General features: G+C 52.5%; 2 protein-coding genes across 2 annotated transcripts; both read right to left on the minus strand.

The window, feature by feature from the left end:
• Positions 1–3670: 3670 nt before the first annotated feature.
• On the minus strand, positions 3671–11996 carry LOC134013486 (uncharacterized). Its single transcript, XM_062452995.1, has 2 exons — positions 11777–11996; positions 3671–4023 (listed from the first exon to the last, which is right to left on the minus strand). The coding sequence occupies exons 1-2, from the start codon at positions 11994–11996 to the stop codon at positions 3671–3673; spliced, it is 573 nt and encodes a 190-aa protein (XP_062308979.1).
• A 7037-nt stretch (positions 11997–19033) lies between these two features.
• Positions 19034–22038, minus strand: LOC134013894 (frizzled-9). The gene has a single exon (XM_062453660.1). The coding sequence runs from the start codon at positions 21319–21321 to the stop codon at positions 19549–19551; it is 1773 nt and encodes a 590-aa protein (XP_062309644.1). The 5' UTR covers positions 21322–22038; the 3' UTR covers positions 19034–19548.
• Between the last annotated feature and the right edge of the window lie 684 nt (positions 22039–22722).

Here is a 22722-nt window from a genome sequence, read left to right on the forward strand (position 1 = left end):
AGTCTCCCGGAAGCACGGGGTACGTCACGTGCTGGTTGAGGGGGTACATCATGCGTCCGGATTGCGTCCCGGGGGGGAGGGGGGGGGGGGGGGCTTTATGTTCTTTTCTACTCAAACTGGATCCCTCAAGCTCTGCATCGTGACTGTGTCAACCCCAGGGAATAGAGACACCTGTGGGGTGTGTGTGTGTGTGACAACCTGGAGGTCAAGGTTAGCCCTGAACGCAACCCCCATTTAATTAACCCTCTTTTCAGACACCCAGCTGACATTTGCCACACACACACACACACACACACACACACACACACACAGCAGCTGGACAACCACGGTTCTCCACTACAACCCCTCAAGTTGTCTATCCGATCGTTCTGTTGTCTTGGGCAGTTGGGTTCAACCCTAATGTTCCCATCAGCCCCCCGTCTACACATCACCCAGCCTTACATCAGCCCCCCCTCTCCTCAACAGTTACTGGGCAACAACCAACAGAACATCCACCCCCCCATTAGAACGCAATGGCATCCCAAACATGCCCCCCCTCTCTCTTATCAGTGGGGCAGTGCTGGCATCACCCCCCCCCTAGCGAGCCCAGAGTACCGCTGTTCAGTAACACGTTCACACTGATCGGCTGTGTGTGTCTGAGGGAACATTGGTTATTGCAAACAGCTTTTGACTGGGAAACCCAACCTGGGTAAACACAGCTATCTAGGCTGGTGATGTAGGCTGGTCTGGGGTGATAAAGGTGCTATGTTGGGAGAGATAACAACAGCTTTTTGCGGAAGCATGTGTTCAGGAGGGGGGGGTGGAGAGGGGGGGGGTGTTGGGGGAAGTGCTGTCTTGCGTGTCGTCCTGCTGTGTGTCGGCCCATGTGCGTAGAGCGTGTGCGTAGAGCGTGTGCGTAGAGCGTGTGTGTGTAGAGCATGTGTGTAGAGCGTGTGTGTAGAGCGTGTGTGTATGAGCGTGTCTGTAGAGCGTGTGTGTAGAGCGTGTGTGTGTAGAGCGTGTGTGTAGAGCATGTGTGTACGAGCGTGTGTGTAGAGCATGTGTGTATAAGCGTGTGTGTAGAGCGTGTGTGTGTAGAGCGTGTGTGTGTAGAGCGTGTGTGTGTAGAGCGTGTGTGTAGAGCGTGTGTGTGTAGAGCGTGTGTGTGTGTAGAGCGTGTGCGTACGAGTGTGTATGCTTGTAGGAGACACAGTTTGCACCAGCCGCCTCGCTGTTTACAAGTGAGAGTGTGGTTATGTGTGTGCCACACTTAGTGTCGCTGTCACACTCTCAGTGACACCTCGGACCCCCCTCCCCCCCCCTCGGACCCCTCAGTGTTAATCTGCCCCCCCCCCCCCCCCCCCTCCTCTCCCCAGTCTGACCTTGTCCAGCTCATGAGAAGCCTCACCTTCCACCATGCTGCATCACACGGCCCTGGGAGGAACACAATCCTATTTTAGACATGACAACACAACTAACAGAACCCCCCCACACATACACACACACACACACATACTCACACACACAACCAGACAAGCATCTCAGCCCCCAGTATCCTGAAGGCCTTGTCTCTCTCTTGTACTCCACCGTGGTAGTGAGAGATGAGGGAGGGGGGGGGGGTGTAAGTGGAGTTGTATGTCTGCCAATGTGTAGGGATTAGTGTGGGAGGGGGCTCTCTGCCAGGGCATGGCATCACCCTGTTGCTCCACAACACCGGTGCTGTGTGTGAACCTACCCCCTGACAGATCCTGCTCCATGTCTTTATCTGGGAGGAGAGGTGCTAACTGTCTGCCATGCCTGGAGAGGGGCAACAGCCTGAAGAGGGGCAGCAGGCTGGAGAGGGGCAGCAGCCTGGAGAGGGGCAACAGGCTGGAGAGGGGCAACAGCCTGGAGAGGGGCAGCAGGCTGGAGAGGGGCAGCAGCCTGGAGAGGGGCAGCAGGCTGGAGAGGGGCAGCAGGCTGAAGAGGGGCAGCAGGCTGGAGAGGGGCAGCAGGCTGGAGAGGGGCAGCAGGCTGAAGAGGGGCAGCAGGCTGGAGAGGGGCAGCAGGCTGGAGAGGGGCAGCAGGCTGGAGAGGGGCAGCAGGCTGGAGAGGGGCAGCAGGCTGGAGAGGGGCAGCAGGCTGGAGAGGGGCAGCAGGCTGGAGAGGGGCAGCAGGCTGGAGAGGGGCAGCAGGCTGGAGAGGGGCAGCAGGCTGGAGAGGGGCAGCAGGCTGGAGAGGGGCAGCAGGCTGCCTCTCTGGCGTTTGTCTCCAAGGTCACCTATTTTGTCCGGGTTCCAGCAAGCTACTTCAGACATCTCGTGGGTAAAGTTATCACATGGATTTAACAGAGGGGATGATGGTCACATGGGGGGGGTTGGGGGGGGGGGTGAGTGTGTGTGTGTGTGTGTGTGTGTGAGAGAGAGAGCAACAGTGTGAAGGGGCTATGGAGTTCCTGACAAGTTCGGTCATAGGACAGATTTTGTCATAATATCCACAAGAATCATAACATCATACTCTAAAGCCTGGCTTCCTGACAGTGCAGAATGAGCAGTCAGGGTGACAGGGGTGCATTAGGCAGACTGCCTGGCTCACTAGAATAAGACAATAAGACATATGTCTAAAGGTCTTCACCACACCATGACACCAAGACCTGCTGTCCTGTTGAAATCGAGAAAAGTGGACCACTCTCCCCTTTGTTCAGCCTGTCTGATCCCTCCTCTCATGACAGGACTATATATAATATGTGTATGTATACATATATACATACACGTGTGTGTATATGTACAGTGTCTGTGAACATTTGTGAAGGGCCTGGTTCCATTCCAAAGCCTGGCCTCTGGTTTCCTTGTGGCAGGTTTGGGCCTGGTTCAATTCCAAAGCCTGGCCTCTGGTTTCCTTGTGGCAGGTTTGGTTCTGGTGTGGCAGCTGTCAGCTGAGCTGCACACGATAAGGAGCCAGAGAGACAGCTCCTCCCAGCTCCTCCCTGCTGACAACTGGGGGCCTGTGGAAAACAAGACTTCTCTGTCACCCCAACACCACCCATCCCTAGCCAAGACCCCACTCAGCTGGAACCCTTGCACAGGCCAGAGAATGTTTCGATTAACATATCTTATTTACGTTATACAGAAATCACTGCACAAATAAGCTGAATGTAAGCCTGAAATCTGAAGCCACATTAAGCGCCCTCGTTGCAAAGCAAAAAAGAACAATGGCAGACAAATACTGCAGCTTCTGGAGAACTTTCTTGTGATTAGGAAGCAATAGGAAGAAAAATATCTACTTCCACCCCTCCCCCCACCGAACGAGAGATAGAGAGATGCAGCCAGCTGATTGGATGGTAAACTGGCTCCCCAGGGACAAGCTGAACCATTCCTACCCAGTTAGCCCCCCACGCTCCTGTTAGCCCCCCACGCTCCTGTTAGCCCCCCACGCTCCAGTTAGCCCCCCACGCTCCTGTTAGCCCCCCACGCTCCAGTTAGCCCCCCACGCTCCTGTTAGCCCCCCATGCTCCAGTCCCAAACAGCTGGTCCCAGCATTCTTGCCTGTTCCCTGTGGCCTGGCTGGAATCTGCTGCTGAGGGAAGCTGTAGGGCAGGACATGGTCTGGGGCTTCTGGTGGCTTAGGGTCTGGGGTCTGGGTCTTGAGGGTCTGGGTCTTGAGGGTCTGGGGTCCAGGGTCTGGGTCCTGAGGGTCTGGGTCAGGGTCTGGGTCAGGGTCTTGAGGGTCTGGGGTCCAGGGTCTGGGTCCTGAGGGTCTGGGTCCTGAGGGTCTGGGTCTGGGTCTTGAGGGTCTGGGGTCCAGGGTCTGGGTCCTGAGGGTCTGGGTCTGGGTCAGGGTCTGGGTCTTGAGGGTCTGGGGTCCAGGGTCTGGGTCCTGAGGGTCTGGGTCCTGAGGGTCTGGGTCTGGGTCTTGAGGGTCTGGGGTCCAGGGTCTGGGTCCTGAGGGTCTGGGTCTGGGTCAGGGTCTGGGTCTTGAGGGTCTGGGGTCCAGGGTCTGGGTCCTGAGGGTCTGGGTCTGGGTCAGGGTCTGGGTCTTGAGGGTCTGGGGTCCAGGGTCTGGGTCCTGAGGGTCTGGGTCAGGGTCTGGGTCTTGAGGGTCTGGGCTCAGGGTCTTGGTCTGAGTCTTCCTTAACCCCCCTCAGCTGGCTGGGCCTCCTGAGAGCTAAGGGATATCAGGTCCACCCCTAGTGGTCATCCAGTGGTGGTGCACTTCCTGTCTCTGGTGCCTCTTCTGCATCAGGACCCCTGATTGGACATGACATCATCAGCCGTGAGTACAAGGCATGAGAGCAGCACACAGTGTGTGTGTGTGTGTGTCTGAGACAAGAAAGCGTTGTGACGTGCATCTCAACGACTTGACAGGAAACAGCCTTTGTTGTCCTCCATTGCTCTCAGACAGGGAAACATGTCCTCACCTCCTAACAGGAGGGCTGGGTGAAAGACTGCTTCCTCTATGGTTGTGCACAGTCCACAACCTGCACCACGGGATGCGAGCTTCGGGCTAGCGCTCACACACACACACACACACACACACACAGTGTGGCACACTGGTAAAACAGTTGGTGATTGTTGGTTACCATGGTGGCATGATGTCCACTATCTATTTCTATTTGACTAAAGTTATCTCAGTGTGAGTGTGTCTGAAGTCCTGAATGCATCTGGTGTTTGAGCTAGCAACCGCAGGGGCCAACAGCATCTCAGCAGCACATTATCAAGCCGACATATCAATCCCGTCTTCGTAGAGAGACTATGATATCAAACCCTTTCTGCTCCTACTTGAGGATTAATGCCAGCGTTAACGGGGACAGCTGAGAGTGAGCGCCGGCCGGGGTTCTGTGACAACGCAACAAACAAGACATGCAGCCCTGCTCCCCTTAATCCAGCTCTGTGTCCTGCTGACAGATGCCATAACGTTAAACTCCAGGCCCTGGCCAGGCCCTGGCGCCAACCCCTTTTATTGCTCTCCGGGTGCGCTGGTAATCTCCTCAGGGTGAGGGGAGTGTGGAAGGGGCAGCGTGGATGCCTGGCCACCCTGGAGCTGCCAGACTGGTCTCTGGAGGGGCTGCTGCTATGCTAGCTGAGGCCTAGCGTCAGGGAGGGAGGGAGGGAGGGAGAGAGAGAGTGGGGGGAAGACATGCAGCAAAGGGCCCAGGCTGGATTAGAAATGCACTCTGCAGTGAGTGCCTCCCCTCTCCTCCTCCACCAGCGCTGCTCACTGGGTGGGGTCAGGCAGGCCAACACCCCTCCAGGCTGCGGTGGTCCCACGCCAGGAGAGGAGAGACCATGCACCCCCACATGCCTGGTCTGAGAAGCCTGTCTCTGGCTTCACCCTCCCCCCCACGCCCCCCCCCCCCCCCAATATACGGTAGCATGCAAGAGGGATTATGGGTAATGCAATAAAGCGGGTGGGCAGTGTTGTGGCTCAATGGTGCTCTCTCTGTGTGGAAACCTTTTGGTTTCTGTGTGAACTGATCTTGGGGGGTGGAGAGGTGTGTGTGTGTGTGTGTGTGTGTGTGTGTGCGTGTGGTGGGGGTGCCTTATTAAAGGCGTGTGTAAACGATGAAGCAATGTTTAGCTGAAACTGAGAGGGTTGTTTTGCTGTGGAGAGGGAAGCTTGGTGGTCCAAACCGGCCTGGTGGAGGGAGAGAGATCAGCTCCCCTGCTGGAGAGATCAGCTCCCCTGCTGGAGAGAGAGATCAGCTCCCCTGCTGGAGAGATCAGCTCCCCTGCTGGAGAGAGAGATCAGCTCCCCTGCTGGAGAGATCAGCTCCCCTGCTGGAGAGAGAGATCAGCTCCCCTGCTGGAGAGATCAGCTCCCCTGCTGGAGAGAGAGATCAGCTCCCCTGCTGGAGAGATCAGCTCCCCTGCTGGAGAGAGAGATCAGCTCCCCTGCTGGAGAGATCAGCTCCCATGCTGGAGAGAGAGATCAGCTCCCTTGCTGGAGAGAGAGATCAGCTCCCCTGCTGGAGAGAGAGATCAGCTCCCCTGCTGGAGAGAGAGATCAGCTCCCCTGCTGGAGAGAGAGATCAGCTCCCCTGCTGGAGAGAGAGATCAGCTCCCCTGCTGGAGAGATCAGCTCCCCTGCTGGAGAGAGAGATCAGCTCCCCTGCTGGAGAGATCAGCTCCCCTGCTGGAGAGAGAGATCAGCTCCCCTGCTGGAGAGAGAGATCAGCTCCCATGCTGGAGAGAGAGATCAGCTCCCTTGCTGGAGAGAGAGATCAGCTCCCCTGCTGGAGAGAGAGATCAGCTCCCCTGCTGGAGAGAGAGATCAGCTCCCCTGCTGGAGAGAGAGATCAGCTCCCCTGCTGGAGAGAGAGATCAGCTCCCCTGCTGGAGAGAGAGATCAGCTCCCCTGCTGGAGAGATCAGCTCCCCTGCTGGAGAGATCAGCTCCCCTGCTGGAGAGAGAGATCAGCTCCCCTGCTGGAGAGAGAGATCAGCTCCCCTGCTGGAGAGAGAGATCAGCTCCCCTGCTGGAGAGAGAGATCAGCTCCCCTGCTGGAGAGAGAGATCAGCTCCCCTGCTGGAGAGAGAGATCAGCTCCCCTGCTGGAGAGAGAGATCAGCTCCCCTGCTGGAGAGAGAGATCAGCTCCCCTGCTGGAGGGAGAGATCAGCTCCCCTGCTGGAGAGAGAGATCAGCTCCCCTGCTGGAGAGAGAGATCAGCTCCCCTGCTGGAGAGAGAGATCAGCTCCCCTGCTGGAGAGATCAGCTCCCCTGCTGGAGAGAGAGATCAGCTCCCCTGCTGGAGAGAGAGATCAGCTCCCCTGCTGGAGAGAGAGATCAGCTCCCCTGCTGGAGAGATCAGCTCCCCTGCTGGAGAGAGAGATCAGCTCCCCTGCTGGAGAGAGAGATCAGCTCCCCTGCTGGAGAGAGAGATCAGCTCCCCTGCTGGAGAGAGAGATCAGCTCCCCTGCTGGAGAGAGAGATCAGCTCCCTTGCTGGAGAGATCAGCTCCCCTGCTGGAGAGAGAGATCAGCTCCCCTGCTGGAGAGAGAGATCAGCTCCCCTGCTGGAGAGAGAGATCAGCTCCCTTGCTGGAGAGAGAGATCAGTTCCCCTGCTGGAGAGAGAGATCAGTTCCCCTGCTGGAGAGAGAGATCAGCTCCCCTGCTGGAGAGAGAGATCAGCTCCCTTGCTGGAGAGAGAGATCAGCTCCCCTGCTGGAGAGAGAGATCAGCTCCCCTGCTGGAGAGAGAGATCAGCTCCCCTGCTGGAGAGACGCCAGGCTTGTTCAATGTTAAGTTGCCAGTGAAGGACATGACGCGTCGTGCCAGGAGCACTGAGACCTGTAGGATATACGACCCGCCGTCCGAGTCTTAAAACCCAAACATCACTTAACGAGGTCGGAGGTGAAGGATAGAGAAACACCGGGCTGTTCAGGGAGAAGCGCAGGAAGGACCTACTGAAGCCAAACATTTAGCAAGGGAGGAAATATGGTTGGATCTTATATTTTTGCAGCAGCTCTGCTTTCCAGGAGACGTTTCCTAAATGATGCAGCTCCTGTGTTTCTGAAGCCAGATGACCTTTTTTGGAATGTGTTCGCTGTGGTTTTTATTTTTGTCACTAGTCCTCTAGTCGCTGTCTGCCTGCTGTGAGCTTTTAGACTCCCTCTCTGCTTGCACCGGAGGGGGAAACGCAAGCCGCTGTTTCCCTCCTCAGGGAGATTCCGCAGAACACTGCAGAGGGGAGCGTGGCAAAGCCAGTTTCTACATCACGGGCGAAGACACAGAGCATCTGGATGACCGCAGAGGCGAAACATCATGACAACCATAAATAACATTTCTGAATGGAGATGGTTCATCTAGGAGGGAGATGGTTCATCTAGGAGGGAGATGGTTCATCTAGAAGGGAGATGGTTCATCTAGAAGGGAGATGGTTCATCTAGAAGGGAGATGGTTCATCTAGACGGGGTTGGATTTAAAAGCAATGATTTTCTTTTCGTCAGATTTGATGTCTCCCAAAACTTGTTTTAAAAGATTCATCCAAATGGTTTGGTGGACAAACTGGCTTCTTGTTCCTTTCTGGAATCTTGTGGTTTAGATAGTGAATGTATGTCGTCTTGTGTGAGGACTTCCATGACTGGGTGTGAGGGTTTAGCTTGCAGTACTGGGTTACATGTAAGCCCTTAGCAGATGTTAGGAAAGGCCTTCACTTGTAGAGTAGTTCCTGTCTGATGTCCAGGAGCATCGGGGGCAAGCGGTTATCAAGTCTTGTTCAGAGGAAACTTAAACAGACAGACTAAGACTGATAATAACAGAATATACCAAAGAAAACCAACACCAAAAAATACTGACTTTCTGTTTGCGTAGCCCCCAGAATACTGGGAACTGAGTTTTGATGAATACCTACAAAATTCAAATCACCTCTATGTTTTTGATTCCTGGTCAGCTAGAGTTTCAACATGCCTTGCATAAATCCTGCCTAGTCTTGCTGACGGGACCTTCTCAACGGTTGTATATTGTTCCAGGTCAAATGGTTCAGGCCAGGGGATCTTTAACGAGTCAGCCATTACAAACAGCCATTAAACTCTGATAAACACACGTTATAAACACAGCGAACAATACACAGCACCTACAGACCGCTTCGCTGACTGTGATGAGGTGAAAATGAAAGGAGAGGTGTGAGACTGGATCATGTGTGCCTGATTTAGCTGTTAAAACAAAAGAAAATAGTGCTGCCTTGCTCGCCGCTGCCTGGAGCTTTTCCCTGTCCTCCTTTTCTCAGTAACTCAGCATTCCTCCTGAGCCAGTCTGGGTGGAGGAGAAACCACATCCTCCTGGCTCCTGCTGCCGGGTCCACACCTGGGAGAGCACCCTCCCCCCTCTCCTCTCTCCCCCCTCTCCCCTCCCCCCTCTCTCCCCTCTCTCCCCTCCCCCCTCTCCCCCCTCTCCCCTCTCCCCTCCCCCCTCTCCCCCGGCCAGCAACACTCACACACACAACAGCATTTTATCTAACCTCGGTCCATTATTCGCAAATATACATTTTATAAAGTGTTTAAATGCAGACAAATATCAATCGTGTGCAAAAAACATCCCCTCTCCCTTGAGCATAATCACTCATTCTCAGAAGTATGAAACACATTCACACATTCATACATTTCCCCGCAGGACGTTTCCTCCAGCAGGCAGCCGTGCTGTGCATGCCTGCAGAGGCAGTGGCAGAGGCAGCAGCATGGTTTGTGGAAGCCACATCGTAGCCAACCCCTTCATTTGGGTTCATCCCATCCGGAGAGCGCCGTCGACCGACTCAGACCAAGCGTAAACACCACTCACGACTAACATCTCCAACAAACCGCTAATCCGCTCTGACAAAGTCTTGCATAACATCAAGTTGACCGTGTGGCTTTTGAGTAACATTTGATGACGGGAAGTAGAGAGAGGGGTGTGGAAGCCCCCGCAGGCTTGAACGCAGCAGATACACGTTCCAGCTTGGCCCAGCTCACGGCTCCAGGATCAGAGAACGCAGCCAGGGCGACAGCGAGAACGAGAGATCTGTTTTCCGGGAGGGAGGTGTGTTGGTGTAACGGAGCTTTCGGCGGCCGACAGAGACCTTAATCACAAGCAGCTTCCTGCAGATCCATAAAGACCCTTTGAGTGGCGGGCAGCCGGGTTAATACAGCACAGATGGAGGGAGGAGGGGAGGGAGGAACAGAGGAAGAGAGATGGAGGAGAGATGAGGGAGGGAGGGAGGGAGAGAGGGAGAGAGGGAGGGAGAGAGGGAGGGAGGGTGATGAGGAGAGAGGAGTGCTGAAAGAAGAGCTCCTAAGACCAGCAGCCTTGGCAGGCCAGCAACAGACATCAAGCTCAACACGCCACAGACGTTGGCACGTGCCTCCGCTTTGGGATTCTTGGGGTTCCAGACAATGGTGTTGGCTCCCAGTATCTGAGTCGGGTTGTTTTCTGTCTGCACAACCCTCGTGTCAGCCCAGGTATCAGATATGCCTCTAAATGGTGTGCAGACGTAGAGTGGTTGTCTATTTTTGGGGGCCTCTAAAACTGGGTCTAGCAGTTAAATAGCTGCCCTGGATTTTTCCAGTCAAAGTCAACTCACCCTGACGGGTCTGAAAATCGTTTGGTATTTTGCTGAGATACGTGTGAGGTGCTAGTTTCCCCCTGGTACATACCGTGTGCCCCTGCTCTACGCCAAAACTGCTTCTAAACTTTAAAGTCTTGTCACAATCAGAGCCCAGAGGCCGGGCCTGCTGATTCGAGGGCGACCTGGTCGGGGGCAGCAGGGCCTGCTGACCAGAGGGACACACTCTTCCTACCGAGGGTGCTCCTGGAGGAGAAGGAGAGAAACAAAGACCCTCTCCATCGGCATGTCTGGTCCAGGGTCTGAGGGTGTTCAGCATGTCTGGTCCAGGGTCTGAGGGTGTTTTAGCATGTCTGGTCCAGGGTCTGAGGGTGTTCAGCATGTCTGGTCCAGGGTCTGAGGGTGTTTTAGCATGTCTGGTCCAGGGTCTGAGGGTGTTCAGCATGTCTGGTCCAGGGTCTGAGGGTGTTCAGCATGTCTGGTCCAGGGTCTGAGGGTGTTCAGCATGTCTGGTCCAGGGTCTGAGGGTGTTCAGCATGTCTGGTCCAGGGTCTGAGGGTGTTCAGCATGTCTGGTCCAGGGTCTGAGGGTGTTCAGCATGTCTGGTCCAGGGTCTGAGGGTGTTCAGCATGTCTGGTCCAGGGTCTGAGGGTGTTCAGCATGTCTGGTCCAGGGTCTGAGGGTGTTCGAGTGCCCCCCCTCTCCCACCGCCTTCACACTCTGGAACATAACGCCCTCCTCGATATTAAACCTAAAGTTTAAGTACAAACTTACTAAAATTGGACTAAATTGGACACACAAAATCTGTACATGTTTTGTTCCCTTCCAAATGTGTAGATAAATATAATGAAACATTTAGTAATATCTCATGTGAAACATGGACATGTGATTGAGGTTTGATATTTTTCCACTTGGGCCGTCGTCCATTTTCTTTTCATTAAACGGTGATAAGAGAAACAAGTCTGGCATGAAGGCTGGAGCCATGTGGAGCTCTGCTTTAGATAAATATGCAGCCACTGTTGGTCTGGAAAATAATCTGTGCTTTCCCTTGTTAGGCTGGATTAACAGTGGGCTCCACAAACACAGGGTCCTGACCAGGGGGCTAATTTGGATCCTAACTCCCGCACGCCACTCTCCTTCTCCTGGTTTCATTTCTTCCATCCTTTCATCCGAGCTGGACGACTTTTGATGCTGGTTTCCCGTCAACGTTCTTGTGACGTCATAAAAAAAAACGCCTGTTTGCATTTGGCCTTTTACGAAAAGCGGAACTCAAAAACGAAGCAGATGATTCTGGCGGGCTTGAATTCAGGAAATGCTGAGAAGCACATTCTTTCATCTGTTTGTCTCTGAGTGTATTTACCTTCGCAATTTTCAACTTTCCACAACATGACCAGAAAACAAGCAAACCTGGATCTAATTAAGAGGCTATAAACGACACTTTGTCGAACAAATGACTGAGTGGGAGATTCTGCCAGCTTTACATTTTTGGTCACAAAGAGAGAGATGGAAGTGATTTTGTTTACCCATAGCAGGAGGACAGAAGAATATAGTGTGCCTCAGGGTCACTAATTATCCTTCTATAGAATCAACATTACAAGGTAGCTGACATCATAGTAGTAATTTCTCACTGAACACTACGAAAATAACTCAAAACAAATTCTCACTGGCACCCTGAAATGACATGGCATTAAAAATAGACCTAATAACTAAATCACGTCTAGTTTAATCGCCCGTCCCTCCACCGTCGTAATGATGGAAAATCCCACCACACACACACACCACACGTTTCAGGATGGCCGTCTTCTCCCTCCGAGACACCTTTGTTTCCTCCAAGGGCTTCTTCCTGGATCGGACGACAGCCAGGCGTCTGGCCGAGCGGGCAGTGATGCTGGGGAGAGCTGCTCCTGATAGGGTGGCCCGCCGGGGGCTCCGGGGAGCAGGGCTGGGGACCCCCCGGGGGAAACGGCCCCAGGCTGGCGTGAGACGAGGTAATGGGCTGCACATGGCCTAGCGGGGCCTGGTCTTTACTACCACACACCCGGTGTGTCTGGAGTCACTAATAACTAACGCTGACAAACATCCACCAACCATCCACCCCCCCATGGGAAGCTCTGTTTACGAGTTTCTGTTTTGAGTACGTAGCTACAACACACTCTTACACCAGACGAAATAACACACTGTTACACTAGACAATATAACATTACATTTATGCATTTAGCAGACGCTTTTATCCAAGTACAATAATTTAAGACAGTTACAACAAGAGCAACAAGTCTCTCAATAAGAGTCATTGTGATCCTGGAGGAAACTAACATCAGGCCCAGCCAATCATTCAGCCAAGTGCCGTTGTACTCCCGGAATAACACACTGTTACACCAGACGATATAACACACTGTTACACCAGACGATATAACACACTGTTACACCAGACGATATAACACACTGTTACACCAGACGAAATAACACACTGTTACACCAGACGAAATAACACACTGTTACACCGACGATATAACACACTGTTACACCAGACGAAATAACACACTGTTACACCAGACGAAATAACACACTGTTACACCAGACGATATAACACACTGTTACACCAGACGATATAACACACTGTTACACCAGACGATATAACACACTGTTACACCAGACGAAATAACACACTGTTACACCAGACGATATAACACACTGTTACACCAGACGATATGACACACTGTTACACCAGACGATATAACACACTGTTACACCAGACGATATGACACACTGTTACACCAGACGATATAACACACTGTTACACCAGACGATATGACACACTGTTACACCAGACGATATAACACACTGTTACACCAGACGATATAACACACTGTTACACCAGACGATATGACACACTGTTACACCAACACACTCTCTCTAGCGGGGGGGGGGGCTCTCCATGCGGCTGCCAGTGTTACCGACCAAGTGTCACTGGCCCAGACTCCCCTGCACAGATCAAGCCAAATCTGGAACAAAAAACCCTCTTAGTTTTAGCAGGCTTAACCTGCGCTGGGGAAGCTTTGTAACTGTGTGTAACTGTGCGTGTCCTACAGAGTTGTAGCTGCAGAACTTAACCCTCCTCATGTCCCCCGGCCCGCTGACGGCTCAGTAATGAAGGAAGCAGGAGACAGACCTGTCAGCATATGGCCTCTTCAGTGTTCCCTCCCTGGTTGACCTCTCTCCTCTCCCTCATGTTGTCTCTCCCTCCCTCTCTCCCTATTGGGACCTCCCTTCTCTTCCTCCCTCCCTCCCTAGTGGACCTCTCCCTCCTTCTCTCCCTCCCTGGTGGACCTCTCTCCCTCGCTCCCTATTGGACCTCTCCCTCTCTCCCTCCTTCTCTCCCTCCCTCCCTCCCTCCCTAGTGGACTTCTCCCTCCTTCTCTCTCTCCCTTCCTCCCTCCCTAGTGGACTTCTCCCTCCTTCTCACTTTCCCTCCTTCTCTCTATCCCTCCTTCTTTCTCTCCCTCCCTCCCTCCCTCCCTAGTGGACCTCTCTCCTCTCCGTCTCTCCATGCGTTACAAAGCTTTCTCTGTGTTGTGGAGAAGGCAGGAGCCACGGGCCCTTTGTCAAGACGGCTGTCTCTCCGCTTTAGACGGTTGTCTTAAATTCTACATGCTTCTTAACCAAATTCGGTTTAATAGCACTGCCTCAAGACCGATGTTTGTGTCCGACCCTACTTTAAGAAATTGGACGTAATCCTCACAAACTGCCTCTCAGTGACAGCTGCAGCGGAACACAACAGCACCTTTCATGATGCACACCCACAGTCTGAGCAGGACTGGAGCTGACCCTTGTTTTGACTCAAAACATGACGTCACTTTAGCTAACGTTGCCTATCCACTTTTTTGTCACTGAGGCTTTAAATCATCTCTACTACACACACACACACACAGACATCAAGAGTCCTAATATCACACAAGTACTGTAAAAGTCCTTTTCTAAACTCTCTAAAACCCAGGAGAAACAGTTGTGGGCAAAAAAAAAAAAACGCATTTGTTGATTCCTTGGTTCGGCCATTCCTGAATAAATTCTGTTTGTTTTATTTGGTCAGGCAACCGGTGGACAGAGAAATGGAGGGAGGGTGTTTTCTGAGGACAACCGTGTTGGCTTGGTAGCTGCTGAACTCCAAGTCTGAGCATCAGCAGAAATGATGCATCACATGTTCTGGAGTGACGCCTGCTTCAGCCAGACGCTGATGTGTTGTGAACAGAGGGGCGAGTACAGGGGGGCGAGTACAGGGGGGGCGAGTACAGGGGGGCGAGTACAGGGGGGGCGAGTACAGGGGGGCGGGTACAGGGGGGGCGAGTACAGGGGGGCGGGTACAGGGGGGGCGAGTACAGGGGGGCGAGTACAGGGGGGGCGAGTACAGGGGGGCGGGTACAGGGGGGGCGAGTACAGGGGGGCGAGTACAGGGGGGGCGAGTACAGGGGGGCGGGTACAGGGGGGGCGAGTACAGGGGGGGCGAGTACGGGGGGGGCGGGTACGGGGGGGCGCGGGTACAGGGGGGGCGAGTACAGGGGGGGCGAGTACAGGGGGGGCGAGTACAGGGGGGGCGAGTACGGGGGGGCGGGTACAGGGGGGCGAGTACAGGGGGGCGGGTACAGGGGCGCGGGTACAGGGGGGGCGAGTACGGGGGGGCGGGTACGGGGGGGCGAGTACAGGGGGGCGGGTACAGGGGGGCGAGTACAGGGGGGGCGGGTACAGGGGGGTGGGTACAGGGGGGTGGGTACAGGGGGGCGGGTACAGGGGGGCGAGTACAGGGGGGGCGGGTACAGGGGGGTGGGTACAGGGGGGTGGGTACAGGGGGGTGGGTACAGGGGGGTGGGTACAGGGGGGGTGGGTACAGGGGGGGCGGGTACAGGGGGGGTGGGTACAGGGGGGCGGGTACAGGGGGGCGAGTACAGGGGGGTGGGTACAGGGGGGCGAGTACAGGGGGGTGGGTACAGGGGGGTGGGTACAGGGGGGGCGAGTACAGGGGGGTGGGTACAGGGGGGTGGGTACAGGGGGGTGGGTACAGGGGGGGCGGGTACAGGGGGGTGGGTACAGGGGGGGCGGGTACAGGGGGGGCGGGTACAGGGGGGGCGGGTACAGGGGGGCGGGTACAGGGGGGCGGGTACAGGGGGGCGGGTACAGGGGGGCGAGTACAGGGGGGTGGGTACAGGGGGGCGAGTACAGGGGGGTGGGTACAGGGGGGCGGGTACAGGGGGGTGGGTACAGGACATGTTGAAATGGACTCATCGGCTCGAGATCCGTGACATTTCCTGAACATCATCACACACTCACACACCAAAGCTGATTCAATGTACTATTTTCATAGTTGAGGATTCTGTCGATTTTAATCAAGTGACTCAGATGAACAAAAGCTGTGTTCCCCCCCCCCCCCCCGGTACTAGGAACTAGGATCCAGGGCCTAGATTGAGTTCCTGGGAGCAAAAAGCTGGAACCAGTAAGATCATAAGATAATCAAGGACCACAGCTCCTATAACAGCCATGTTCGTCTGCATTTCCCTGCGAGGCCATCATCAACGGGCTCGAAGAATAGATCTGGCTCTTCTATTCTAAATCTGTTCATTAAACCAAAAGCCTGTAGCTTTGGAGCATCTGCAAATTGGTGCAACTGTAGTTAGTCTAGTCAGAGAGGGAGGGAGGGCGGGCGGGCGGGCGGGCAGGACATAGAAGGATTTAGCTTCATAAGAGGCACAACCCAAAGGGATAGCTTTTGATATCCAACCATGAGATAAAAAGAATCTGTGATTATGTGTGTATGTGTGAGAGAGTTTGGGTGGGGTGGGGGTGGGGGTGGGATGGGGGTGGGGGTGGGATGGGGGTGGGGGTGGGATGGGGGTGGGGGTGGGATGGGGGTGGGGGTGGGGTGGCCAGGGTACTTGTGCTAGTCGTTCAAGGCCTCTCTCTATCTGTATTTCTGTTGGGCTTTGAAGTTCAAAACATGAATGATGCACTGGCAGCACCCTCTGTTCCCCTCTCTCTCTCTGTTCCTCTCTCTGTCCTTGTGTGTCTCTCTCTCTCTCTCTCTCTCTCTCTCTCTCTCTCTCTCTCTCTCTCTCTGTGTGTGTTCCTCACTCTCTCCTTGTGTGTGTGTCTCTCTCTCTCTCTGTTCCTTACTCTCTCGTTGTGTGTGTCTCTCTTTCTCTGTTCCTCACTCACTCACTCTGTTCCTCTCTTTCTGTTCTCCACTCTCTCCTTGTCTCTCTCTCTCTCTCTCTCTCTCTCTCTCTCTCTCTCTGTGTCTCTCTGTCTCTCTCTCTCTGTCTCCCGAGAGAGAGAGAGATTGTTATCACAGAGTGGTGAAGAGCAGCCTAGCAACCGAAATCAAAATGGCAGCTTTATACCGGAGTCAAACATCTGACCTGGATGATGTGTCTGATGGCTGTGGTGAGGAGATTCGAGGCTGGTAGCTGTGTGGAACAAGCCTCCTGTTTGTTAGGTGTCTCAGAGTAGGAAGCTAGCTGGTCTGAAATAGTCATTCACTGAAAGAACTAAATGTTGGTTCATATGAAATAAATTGAGATGACCCCAACCCCAAATATGTGACAGTGATGCTACACCACAACCATGAAACTTTAGAACCATCCTGGTAAGGGTGTGTGTGTCAGGGAGTGCAAGGACATGGAGGTTGCTAGCAGGTGGGACATGGCAGATACAAGCAATGGCACATTACACTCAAGGAGGCCTGGGGGGAGGGATGGGGGCAGCGGGGATGGGGGATGGGGGCTAGAGGGATGGATGGGGGGCAGGGGGAGGCAGGGAGGGGCAGGGTAGCTGCTGGGCATTTTGGCGCTACACCCTTTCTAAGGGGCAGCAGGCTTTTCAATGGGCTTTTTCAATAGGCTCATTTCCACATCAAAACCAGCGTAGGAAAGGGATATGGCCAGGGGGTGCAGAGTAATGAGACTTCCTCTCTTCCTCTCCCTTTCTCTCTTCCCCCTTTCTCCAGGAGAGGGGGGGGGGGAAGTCCCCTTTCCTTTAATGAAACCTTTTAATCAAACACACAGACACACATCAGCCTCCTTTTAAGAGGACACAATTACACAGATACTCTATCTTGTCCACTCTCCCACAATGGCTCGGGGATCCTCTATTGTGACCAGGCTCCCTGAAGGACCTGCTAGTCAATGGCCGGGTTATAGTCTGAAAGCTGGAATGTCGATGTGGAACGTTTCCCTGGTTTCACCGGACAAATGAAGATGGTTTAAGAGAGCCCCTCACTTCTGACTCGACTCACAGACTTTGTGAGGAAGAGTGAGGTTTGTGTGTTCTGTCGTATTTAGCACAACAACTTACTTGTTATTTGACAGACAATAAACAGAGATGCACTGAGTGTTAAAGGTATTTCTGTGACTTTCAAAGTGCTAAATGCTGATTCTCAGCTTTAAAAAAACATCTGACTTCTATTTCTGTTAACTGACTGGTGCTACATATTCCACCTACTAAATAAAAATAAGTCAATGTCAACCGAAATTAAAAACCTTTCCATTTCACATCTTAAAAATCTTCTGACTGCTGTCAGTTTGTTGTCAGTTTGTTGTTCATAGGAAGCTTTGTGCCAAACAAAGATGCTTTTTAGTCCTCCAGAAATCCCAACATATCACAAGAACAGGCATAGGGGCCTTTGGTATCTTATCATGAAAGGCCTTGTCAGGATTGTAACTGCTGATGCAGAACAGACTGTTATTGTTATGAGAAGCCAGTGTTCATGTAGCTACGTTGCCCGTGTGTAAACTTGAAAGCGGGCCTGCATTCATTGCTCTTTATTGTGAGTAGCATGCGTGGTTAACGCACCACAGCGGCCCCCTGGCGCGAGGCTCCAAAACAAACACGGCTTTTTATGGAGAAATGTAACTGTGGTTTTGGTCTCCGGGGGGAGAGCGCCTGCCAACCCAGGAGGCAGGCACCGGGAACAGGGAAAAGCTACAACGGCCTCGCATTTAAACGACACGTCGGTTAGTCTGGCAGTGCACCAAATGTAAATAAATACCATCAGTGTTTAGAGGTGTAACGTAGGACGGTGGATGTGAAATGTTCCTGTTCTACAGTAGCAACGCGGCCTATCTGAGGTGTTTAAAGTCGGATACGGATATTTATGACGTGATTTTCAGGACATGGGAGTTTGATAAGGCTGTGTCTGCCGTCTCCAGAAACACTGGGGGATTGTTCTTTAAAGGCAGTTTCATGACTCAACTCTGAAAGTCCTGTACTCTTTCTCTATCACCATGGAATGTCGTCGGCCTATGCCAGTTATTATTACTGGACCTGACGATGTTTCAATGGAAAACAGAAAGTTCAGCATAACTTTATAAACACTGCCGCAGTCCTGGGTCTGGCAGCGCTGGTGATTTTCTGCCTTAAGCTACGCTGCAGGTTAGAACAATATTAACGCTTTTGTCAACCGACCACACACAGATTCTTGTTTGTGTTTTTAAGTCGGGATGTTTGAATTCCACAAATCTGACAGTACACTGAAAGAACACATGAGGACAGTCAACATTAAACTGAACAGTTGAACTGGGAAACCAACCAGGAAGAATGTTTAAGATGGGTAATTAAATGGGTTCTTGAGCATAAAAAACGAACTGAATGTTAACAATGTTATTGTCTCGACATGACAAGATGACAATTGTCTATTTAAACCTGTCAAGAAAGGTTTTACATTTAATTAGGCAATATTTGATAGAAGAAAAGAGTTGACTTGAAAGAGTCTTATTCAGTGAAATGTTATATATTGAGTAAGACTGTTGTTTTGGGGAAGTCTGTCCTAAACTCAATCCACTGCCTGTTAAGAGTAATCAGGCCGTTGGGTGTCTGGTGCTGTTTAGGACAGACTACCAAATAAAAAACATTGAGGCACATGACAAAAAAAATCATATATTTTTCAGGAAACACTGCAAAGTAAAGTATTAGAAAATCCAATAAAGTAAGCTTCTTTTTCAGGCACAACTTGGCCACGGCAAACATGAAAACTAACAGAAGTGACAGGGTGGTAATAATTGAAAATATAAATATGTTTTATTTGCCTTATTTTGTTTCTGCAGAAAAATATGTATTTCTTTTCAAAGGCACTTTTACATCTGAACAGTTCCAATATTCAAAACTAATCACTCTTTTAATACATGTACTTTTATACAACATACAAAACTTATAACCAGCAATTAAATATCCAACAATAAATAAACACACAAAGAAAGGAAAGTATACCAAATGTTGATACATTCATGCAAGATAGCTTCTGCATTCATGTTGATTTAGTCGACCAGAAACAACCAGATTTGTGAAAAATTACCCAACACGTATTCCCTTTCTCCCTTTGTCATTTGCTGGCAATCCAAAGCGATTGGGGATTGCAAGCCAAGCGAACCATAAAACACACCAAAAAAGTATCTTTCAGGCAACATTAACATCTGAAACACGCCAACCTGAGCACTTTATACAGAACACAGCTTCGTTTACCTGTGGCATAGAGTCAACACGCCCTGGCAGAACACCAGGCGCCTCTTAGCTTCCTTCACACGTGTGCGGGGCTCTCTAGATATGCGTCTGTTTTGGACATGTGCAGCACCACGGCGGGAGTCTTGTAGTGGCAGTGAGAGCCGCCGCAGGTCACGCTGCCACAGGGCTTCCTGTTAGTCCGCAGCGCAAGCTTCCTGTTGCACAGGCCCTGCCAGGTCTGCAGGGTCTTGGAGCTCCACACCCACACGCCGCTGGTGATGCCCACCACCAGGGACATGAAGATCTTCAGCATGAACACGGACACAGAGGGAATGGAGGCCTCCAGGGAGCAGTCCTCGTTCCTGCGGCCGGGGAACGACACGCACTTGCTCTCCAGGGCGCGGAACTTCCAGTAGTCCATGTTGAGCCTCTCGTAGAAGTAGCAGACGATCACGCAGGTGGCGGGGACGGTGTACAGGATGGAGAACACGCCGATCTTCACCATCAGCTTCTCCAGCTTCTCCGTGTTGGTGCCGCCCGTCTTCATGATCTTGCGGATGTGGAAGAGTGCCACGAAGCCGGTGAGGATGAAGGAGGTGCCGATGACCAGGTAGCAGGACAGCGGGACCAGGACGAAGCCGGTCAGGGCGTTGACGTCCATGCTGCCCACGTAGCACAGCCCCGTCAGCTCGTCCCCCGCCACCTTCCTCATGGTGAGGATGATGATGGTCTTCAGCGCGGGGACGCCCCAGGCGGCCATGTGGAAGTAGCTGCTGTGGGCCTCGATGGCCTCGTGGCCCCACTTCTTCCCGGCCGCCAGGAACCAGGTGAGGGTGAGGACCACCCACCAGATGGACGAGGCCATACCGAAGTAGTAGAGGATGAGGAAGACGATGGTGCAGCCCGTGGACTCCAGGCCCTCCTGGATGATGTACAGCTCGCCGTTCTCCCGGTCGCAGCCGATGTTCTCAGCTCCGGCCACGGAGCGGATGATGAAGGCCACGGAGTAGACGTTGTAGCACATGGAGAGGAAGATGATGGGCCTCTCGGGGTACTGGAAGCGCTGGGGGTCCAGGAGGAAGGTGAGCACTGTGAAGGCGGTGGAGACGAAGCACAGGGTGGACCACACCGCCATCCAGATGAAGGCGAAGTCCTTGTCCCGCCGCGACCAGAACACGTCCACCACCGAGGAGCAGCGCGGCGCGCACGACTGGCTCTTCTCCACGTACTGGAACTTCTCGGGGTTGTCGCAGTTGCCCAGGCTGGCCCCGGAGCGTCCTCCACTGCCGCCCGAGGGCTGCCTGGGTCTGGGGGGAACCGGAAGCATCCCCTCACCCTTCTTGGTCTCCAGCTTGGTGTGGTTCTCCGGAGCCTCCATGCAGAGGGAGTTGGGGTCGTTCCTGGTGGGCAGCTTGGAGCAGTCCAGGGAGTCGGGCCAGCCGAAGCTGAACTTCTCCATGATGGGGGAGCACTTGAGCCGGGCCTGCTCGCACATGGGCCTGCAGGCTGGGATGGTGGTGGACACCTTGTCTGTGCACATGGGGACGTAGAGGGAGCAGAGGAAGAAGCGGAGGTGGACGTCACAGCCGTACTCCACCAGAGGGGAAAACTCGTTGAGTTTGATGCTAGCCTCCGTCTGGCTCTCGTACTTCATGAAGTTGGGCATCCGGGTCATGTTGTAGCCGATGCCCTGACACATGGGTATGGTGATGGGTTCACATTTAGCAGGTCTGCCCCGCTCTATATCATAGGCTCCTATCTCCAGACTGAAGCCGGCTATAATGTGTTGGCACCATAATAAGATCGCAATCCTCAGATTGAAGCTCCCCATGTTGATGTAGGGTGCCATTTAAGAACGGGGAAAGAAAAACAAAGAGGAGTACTTCATCCCATGAGCAAAAAAACAACAACAAAAAACAGCTTAAGTCTTTAGGAACAAAACGGTGCGTAAACGGCAAAACAGTTATAATGTGATGAGTCAATGCCCCAAATATGCCAGTCTAAATATCCCGAGTGCTGATGAGACAAAGTTCAAGATGGTGAGACGTTAACGACGAATAACGGAGTTCATCATCGGTGCAGCAGACAGACTTTTATGCCTTTCCCCTGGTCAGACTTGCACACCTCCGCAAAACGTGTTGTTTTTCTTTGGAACAAAATCCGAATACAGAGGTGAATTAAAAATGTGCGTATCCAACACGGGGCCGAAGTTTGATCCGATGTAAAGGTCTCACATGTTAACTACATGTATGACACAGGTAGAGTCGTGCATTGCACGACACATTCGAAAACAATTAGCTAATGTATTCCACCGGTAGCACGCGTATTAAACCTTGAGTGCAGACTCCCGTTCTCCAGTTGACCGTTATTTGTTGAAGGCTAATAAACTCAGGGGAAGGGGGAAGTATTTCATTTGCGAAATGCGAAGATAATTTTACAATCCCAAGACAATTTCCACCGGGTATATTTACACGGACCACGCGACGAGATTCAGTTTGATGAGAAATCGCGTACTGGTCCAGCTGTGTGTGGCTCCGTCTGTAGCACGAGAGTGTGTTAACTTTCTCTAGTCTTTGCCTACTCAGTAACGGGGCGGGATTTAGGTGACGAACTCGGTCTCGGGGTGCTCGCTCCGCCTAGTTCGGAAACCTTGACTTGTCTTACTGTCCTACTACACACACGAGCTTGAAGAACTAATGTATATTTAATTCCGTAAGATCTCACACCGTGTAAATAACATCAAAGCAGACACATATTACCGTTTACAATAAAGTATTTCGTTCATAGTGAATATCAGGCTGTTGGCAACAAAGGGTATTTTGAATGCACCCTCATGAAATTTCAGCCAGACGTGACCTTTGACAACATAAAGGACATTAACATTCCGGTCTTGATGAAATATACTCCAGCTGTTAACTGCTTTGGAGAACATCAGAGAACGTTTCAATTAACGTAGATCCTTCACAACTCCTCCTGACTTTCATACACAGCGCGGATGATGGCAATCTACATTTAAAGAGCGTTCGTGGGAGCTCAATGAAGTTTGTGTCTTTTAATGGGGGCTCTATTTTCTCCCAGTCAGATAACAGAGTAACTCAATTATTGTCTGGGGCTCTGAGATGTAATCCAGGGAACGGCAGAGGTCCTGATAGGCTGTTGTTCCCATCTAGTGGTCACTTTCTACACCGCATCATCCTCCAAATACAGCAGTCCACTCTTACAGAGCTCAGGTCACTGCTTCTGGGAAGGT

This window comes from Osmerus eperlanus, chromosome 27 (genome assembly GCF_963692335.1).
Source record: "Osmerus eperlanus chromosome 27, fOsmEpe2.1, whole genome shotgun sequence".
In the NCBI taxonomy this organism is placed as follows: Eukaryota; Metazoa; Chordata; class Actinopteri; order Osmeriformes; family Osmeridae; genus Osmerus; species Osmerus eperlanus.

Excerpts from the sequence above, each read along its gene's own strand:
- LOC134013486 (XM_062452995.1), bottom strand. The coding sequence starts at position 11,996 with ATGTGCAGCCCATTACCTCGTCTCACGCCAGCCTGGGGCCGTTTCCCC. Across the intron at positions 4,024-11,776 it reads GAAGACGGCCATCCTGAAAC|GACCCAGACCCTGGACCCCA; the intron begins GTGTGGTGTGTG and ends CCAGACCCTCAG.
- LOC134013894 (XM_062453660.1), bottom strand. The coding sequence starts at position 21,321 with ATGGCACCCTACATCAACATGGGGAGCTTCAATCTGAGGATTGCGATC.